Below are 6,863 nucleotides of genomic sequence, written 5' to 3'. Positions count from 1 at the left end.
TTATCAGAATTTTTGCTTTATTTATAGACAAAAATATACTTCCATTATTTACAAAAAAGTAAAAACTAACAATTCTGTTAGCCTGAGAAATTGGCTGCAAAAGCAGGTACTGTAACTGAGGATTCTTTGTAAATATTTGGACCTCATGAGATGTGGTAATCCAGCAACTCTGTGGCACATTAGAGCTCCTTCACAAACATCTGTTGTTAGCCAAGAACATCTCGGGTCTTTCCCATATTCTTAGGCATTTTCTTTGTAGAAGAATCCTCAAGCTCCTTCGCCTTATAATAATGAGGAGCTACTTCCAGCAACCAGCTACTTTCAATCTCAATGACCTGCAATGTTAAGAAGAACATTGGCAAATGTGACATCTTGTTTCAGTGCAGGGCAGGTCTTCATAGTTGTGAAACATCAAGTAAAAATCACAGACGGTTTTTGGAAAAAAATATAAAATACTTGAGATATTTTTCCTAGTTTATGCACTTACAGATCTAATACAATCCAGTAAACAATAAAACACAAATGAAGCTGAAAAAAAAAAAAAATCGTATTCTCTGAGGCAAGGAATACAAGTCAATGATCCTCGTCACTGAGATGGACTATCATTACTTGATGGCCGACTGGGAGATCCTCAGTAAAAATCTTTCCTTTTCTTCAAGATAACTAACAATATTAAATGTGAGTAAAAGTCATGGCAATAAAATGTTCTGTTATGTTATTGGCAGCTCCTATTTTTTTTTAAAGTGTATTGTAAAATTGAATCAATGACATCTTTATGAGACTTGGACATGCCTTGAATGTATTTTCACACATCTGTAACTCTATGAAGACTGTGAAAATGAGGGCAGTAGATTATCACTTCTCCATTAGTGAATAGGTTTTGCATTGCTACACATTGTGCACACTGCAACAGGTACACATGTTGTAAATGTATGAAGGACGGTCCTTGCGTGTGTGTGAACTGTTAACATTTGAATTTGATGATTGCATATAGTGCTGAACTGACCTCTCTGTACTATTCTTTCCTCTGCATGTCCTAGAGTACAAAAGAAACAACACCATACAACAACATCGAGACTGGCAAGATCGGGGTTTGGGGGTTGGGGAAACATGCGGCCACCAATTACAAGCGCAAGATATTATGCGAATGAATATGAATAATATGGATATGGATGTTGCATCCGTTCCACAATGTTTTCCAAAATGTACTATACAGGTCATAAAATGAATAATTCCAAATATCATATATACCTATGTCTCTGGTTTTTGTTTTATTGGGTATTTTTGACACCACAGACCATAAGGCGCATATATTAATTCAGCGTGAGCAGGAACACTCAATAAAACTGAATTAAAAAAAAAATAAAAAATCAAGTGACGGTGAGATACGAAGGCAGATTCACCAGCGTTTGTGTGTCAGCTTTTATCCCTCCGGATCAGAGAATGTCCAGTTCCATTGCCTCAAAAAACCACTCACATCTACAGTTATTCCCAGCTCCAAATAAAAACTAACAGCGTCAGATCCCTAGGGTGATAGTATGCATCGTGATCGTGACTGAGAGAATAAATGTGAAAAAAAACGGTAACTTTTACAAGTCCTATAAATGTACACGGTCTGTTACAGACGCAAACCAAATGTATGTGTGTGCTGTATAATATTAACAATAACCGCAGCTCACTACTGAAAACGGCAAATATAGGAGGCAGTGGGGATCGAACCAGGGACTCTCGATTACAAATCAGCAAATCTTACCGCTGCGTCATGGAAGCTGTTGTATCAAGTGTTTATTTGATCTTTGGACTTCAGGCTTCACACATTATATAGTTTATGCCAACATTTTGTCATTTACTACTAAAATATGAAAAACGTTTCTGTTTTAACAATGTGTTTACAGAGATTACTGTAGAAACGGAACACACATGAAATGCATGTGTTCCAAATAATGATCTATTATTTCCACTCTAAAACTCCAGCACTTCACTCCCAGATAACCAATCAAGGCATTAGCTGGGAGATTTTTTTGCATGTTCTGCGGCGGTGGGGGGATGGAATAGCAGGCTGCTTGCTGCTTGTCTTTATCGGCACATTTACAGGACAAAAGACGCTGGCGGAGAGGTGCAAACGGATTTAAGGTGGGTCGGATTTACGAGTTTTTTCGTAGGCTCTGGTAATTCTAGTGTTAAAGAATTTACTGCTACAATTCTTCCTGCTTACAAATTCAATAAAACTCAACTTTAATTGGTACAGTTCAGCAAAACTATTTATCACTCTCTCTATATAAATATATATAAAATCCAACGTCTGTCTGTCTGCTTTTCCCGAGAGAACTGCTTAATGGATTCAGATTGGATTTTTTTATATAATTTGCTTGAACATTACAGTTGATTTTGCGACTTCTCTCATTGTGCTATATATCATAGTTTGCTTGCGGCACCGATTTATTTGCGCAAATCTAAGAGACACGCAGTGGGCCCAGGGGAGGGGGGCAGGTCCCTCCCTCACTCATACACCAGCCTCGGGGTGTATCTTACATCTGCTTAGCTAGCAAATGACAGAACTACTTATGGATTTAGATCAGGTTTTTTCTATAATTTGCTTGAACATTCCAGTTGATTTTGTGACTTCTCTCATCGTGCTAAGAATCACAGTTCGCTTGCAGGAGCGATATATTCGCGCTAATCTGAGACAGAGGCTGCGGGTCGAAGGGAGGGGGAAACTTTTTCACTAACACACGGGCGGAGCCGCGGGGGACAAGTAGTATTATATAAAATATAATCCATTACTATGCTACATCAATGTTTTTAGATGAATAATCAGTCTACAAAACAGCAATCACTAAATAATAAACTCTTCAAGTCTTTGTTAAAAAATGAAACACTTTCAACTTCCTATCATGTGCATAGGTAAAGTATTGTTCAGGAGATAAATTGTGTTACGAAATACATTACAAAATTCCACCCTCTATGATGAGGAACAAAAGGACAGACTAGTAAGTAACTTTTATCTGTTGCCTACCTGTCTCATAAACTCTTTTGTTGTAAAGACAAGCTCATGGTAGATCAGCCAACGAGGATTCTCATCAAACAGGGAACTGTTGGGATGAATAAAAACTGTCTGCAGGTGCTTCACTGTTATGTATCCAGATTTGGAAAGACGAGATGTATGGTAGAAGAAGCCTGAAGTTATTGCCTGTGAGTACAGATAGAAATTATCATAAAACATCAACAAACATCAACTGTAGTAATAATCATAATGAGACTGATCAATATATTTTAATAAATAATAAACCTCCTTTCTAATTCTAAGATAATTAATAATTTCAAAGGGATTCAACATGCTTTACCAAAACCACAGCACCAACAATTAGGCTAAGCAGAGTGATAAACATTATTATCTTCAGTCTTGCACTGCAGCTCACAGAAACACTGCCTTGCCTTCTACACAGACGGATATATACTTTTAATTAATTATTCGACACTGCTCAGAAAGAGTAAGTGTGCAAAAGAGTAATTTAATATGGTCTGACAATAAACCAGGATATAAAAGCTGGCAGCAGTTAGTAAATGCTATAGAAATGCTGCTTTTATTATGAATTTATTCAAAAGGGACAAACTAGCAATTAGCAGTGGCTTTCCAGCAAACAATTCTCCTTCAAAATCTGCAATTTTTGCTGCTATAATCTTTGTACAGTTCTGCTATACTTAAACAGTTGAAATTCATTGCTCTTAAAAGAGTAAGTGCAGTAATGTACTTGGAAAACACACATATATGACAGACATAACACTAACTTTCACAGCCATCAAATCAATAATTTACATTAAATAACTTAAACCATACAGGGTTGTAGCAATTGCTCAATAAAGCCTTCTACACATTATTTTTTTGTTCCAAATTCAGAAGAGATATTCTAAAGGATGATTTTAAATCTATAAAGATTCTGCAAAATTATAAACATTTGGAAAGTTTACATTTTTCTGTTATATTGTATTCTTTTTTTTCTGACATAAACTGAGCACTTTGATGCCTTAAAATGTTACCTTTAACAACTTCTTCACATCCAAACCACAAAGTTAAGGCTGACTTATACATTTGCCCTGAGAATGACACGCACAGGATTCGCCAGTTTGGTAACAACGTATTTCCTGAAATTTGCGTTTCTGTTAATCTTCCGGTATTCTAAAGTAAACAGGTACCAGCTCAAGAAAGGACTTGACAAAAAAGTAAGAAAATATACCCATACACGACACAGAAGTATACAGTAAACTGTTTTCAACGGTGTATAGGCTACACACATAAATATGGCTTAGCCTCTACACAGAAGTATAAATCAGACTTTACAACAATGTCCCCAAAAATGTGAACAGGGTTTGGCAGGCTTGATTACTGATATGTTTTTTCTTTTTCATGATGGAATTAAGAATTACCGTTTTCATGTTCTTAATATTTTGTAATGTGATAAGAGTTACTCATAAAACCAGTCTTCTACACATGGTTTAAAATGCAAAGCACTGTATATTTTGTCTTTAACATACCACATTTTATCTCTGTCTTTTACATAGCATCTTACTATCCATCCCTCTAACTCCTCCTTTCTATCTGTCTACCTACCTATCACTCACTGCCACGTCTTTTATTTGTCTTTCTGTGTTTGAGGTTTTAACATGAAAAGATAGCCTCTTCAGTCAGATAAAAAGGTGGCGTGTTGACACTGTGCTGGTCCCTAAAATGCTACCAAATCAGAAAAAAATGCAAAACGAATGTAATTTGATCCACACTCACCATTAGCAGGCCTGTTGGCTTTGTACGTGCACTTTGGGGCATTCACTGAAATACTCTGTCCTTCAGAGTCATAAAATGAAACTTTGACCAAATCTTGTTCAAAACAATGGCAAATGACTCAAGTCAGATCCAATAATGCCATCTAAGTCAAAAGACGGACTCAGTATAACATCAGTAACTTACTGCTTAGTGCAACACAGGGTTTTAACATTAGAATTACCAGAGCCTACTTAAAACTCGTAGATCCGTCCCACCTTAAATTGCTTCTTAAAACCGTTCTCACCTCTCCGCCAGCGTCTTTTGTCCTCTAAATGTGCTGATAAAAGAAAAGCTGCAAGTAGCTGGCTATTCCATCCCCCCACCGACTTAGAACGTGCACAAACTTCTCCCAGCTCATGCCTTGATTGATTATCTGGGAGTGAAGTGGAGTTTTAGAGTGGAAATAATAGATCATTATTTGGAATACACACATTTCACGTGTGTTCCGTTTCTACAGTAATCCGTGTAAACACATTTTTAAAACAGAAACGTTTTTCATATTGTAGTAGTAAATGACAAAATGTAGGCATAAACTATATAATGTATGAAGCCTGAAATCCAAATATCAAAGAAACACTTTCACAAAAGGTACAGATATAACAGAACAAGTATGCTTTTATTCAAAAATATAACTGCAGAAAAAAGCCGCCTTATCATGCCACATTGACACATACTTAATACAACTGCGACGGTAGCGTAATGGTATCAGCTGCTGACTAGTAATCAAAAGGTCAAAAGTGCTCTTACTCTTACTATTTTAGAATAAAAACATACATTTGATTTCAGTGTGTAACAGCCAGTGTAATTTATGATACTTGTAAAGGTTAGTTATTTTTTTTTTATTCACTTTTCATTCTCTCAGTCGTGTTCAGGATCCTTCCCTACCCGCCCTCCCCATCTGACACTGCTGTTTTCACAAAGACGTGCTATAGCTCTGCAGCGTACTTGTGACTGCATTCTCGTACCAATGCCTGCGAACTGAAGTGCCTGCGTGCACTTTTCGAGGCATTACACGTCTTTTTTTTTTAGCATGCCCGTGTCGCTCAAACACAGGAACATATGTTGGTGTACAAGTATAACAAAACAAGTGCACTTTTATTCTAGACTATAAGTGAAGAAAACATAAAGCAAGTTACAGTAGGCAGTTGATACGACAGCTTGCGTGGTGCAATGCTAAGAACTGCTGATTTCCGATCCGTGCTATATAAAATCATCACATTCAAATATTAACAATTCCCATACACCCTTCCTACATTTACGACATGTGTACTTGTTGCAGGGTACACATCTCTCTGTGCTATGGTTCCTATTACACTGAATGAGCACCTGACACTGTACTTTCTTCCCTATATAAATAACATTCGCGCTATAGCGCATCTCCAAATAAATCACATTTGAGCTATTGAGCGTCTTTATGTGAAAACAGCAGTGTCAGATGGGGAGGGGGGATCGTGAATGCGACTGAGAGAATGGAACTGAATTGAGAATGGAACTGAATTAAAAAAATAAAAACTAACCTAACAATTATCATGCATTTACACTGGCTCTTACAGACTGACTGAAATCAGATGTATGTTTTTATTCTAAAATAGTGCAGTACATGCAATATTATTTGAAAACGAACAGCGTCAGATCGGGTTTGAATACATGCTGACGCTGTTACAGAAGATGTCAGCTTATTCAGTGCAGCAGTTTCAACGCACAGTACATGCAATATTATTTGAAAACGAACAGCGCCAGATCGGGTGCATATTCAAACCCGATCTGACGCTGTTCGTTTTCAAATAATATTGCATTAGTGCGATGATGGTTTTACATATATTGTCTCTTTCATTCATCTTGCGGTTTGTAATCAGTGACCGCGTGTTTTTATCCCAGATCTTGCCAGTTCGCACATGTTGCTGTATGGTGGTGTTTCTTTTGTAGTCCAGGACATGCAGGAGGACAGAATAGTACAGAGCAGTAAGTTCAGAGCTATATGCAATCAGACAGACAGACAGGCAGAGAAGGCACTAGATATATAAATAAACAGGGAACGCACTGT

General features: G+C 37.1%; 1 protein-coding gene across 2 annotated transcripts in view; it reads right to left on the bottom strand.

The window, feature by feature from the left end:
• dhx16 (DEAH (Asp-Glu-Ala-His) box polypeptide 16) overlaps positions 1-6,863 on the bottom strand; it is a 49,496-nt gene continuing 42,633 nt past the window's right edge. For both annotated transcript variants that reach the window (XM_039768719.1, XM_039768720.1), the window contains 2 exons: positions 3,017-3,190; positions 1-335 (listed from right to left, as the gene is read on the bottom strand). In XM_039768719.1, coding sequence (XP_039624653.1) covers positions 207-335; positions 3,017-3,190 — 303 coding nt within the window. In that variant the 3' untranslated portion in view covers positions 1-206. The remainder of the gene's footprint in view (positions 336-3,016; positions 3,191-6,863) is intronic.

Source organism: Polypterus senegalus, chromosome 11 (assembly GCF_016835505.1).
Source record: "Polypterus senegalus isolate Bchr_013 chromosome 11, ASM1683550v1, whole genome shotgun sequence".
Lineage (NCBI taxonomy): Eukaryota > Metazoa > Chordata > Cladistia > Polypteriformes > Polypteridae > Polypterus > Polypterus senegalus.
Note: the sequence above shows the minus strand (reverse complement) of the source record. Positions and strands in the feature narration are given on the sequence as shown.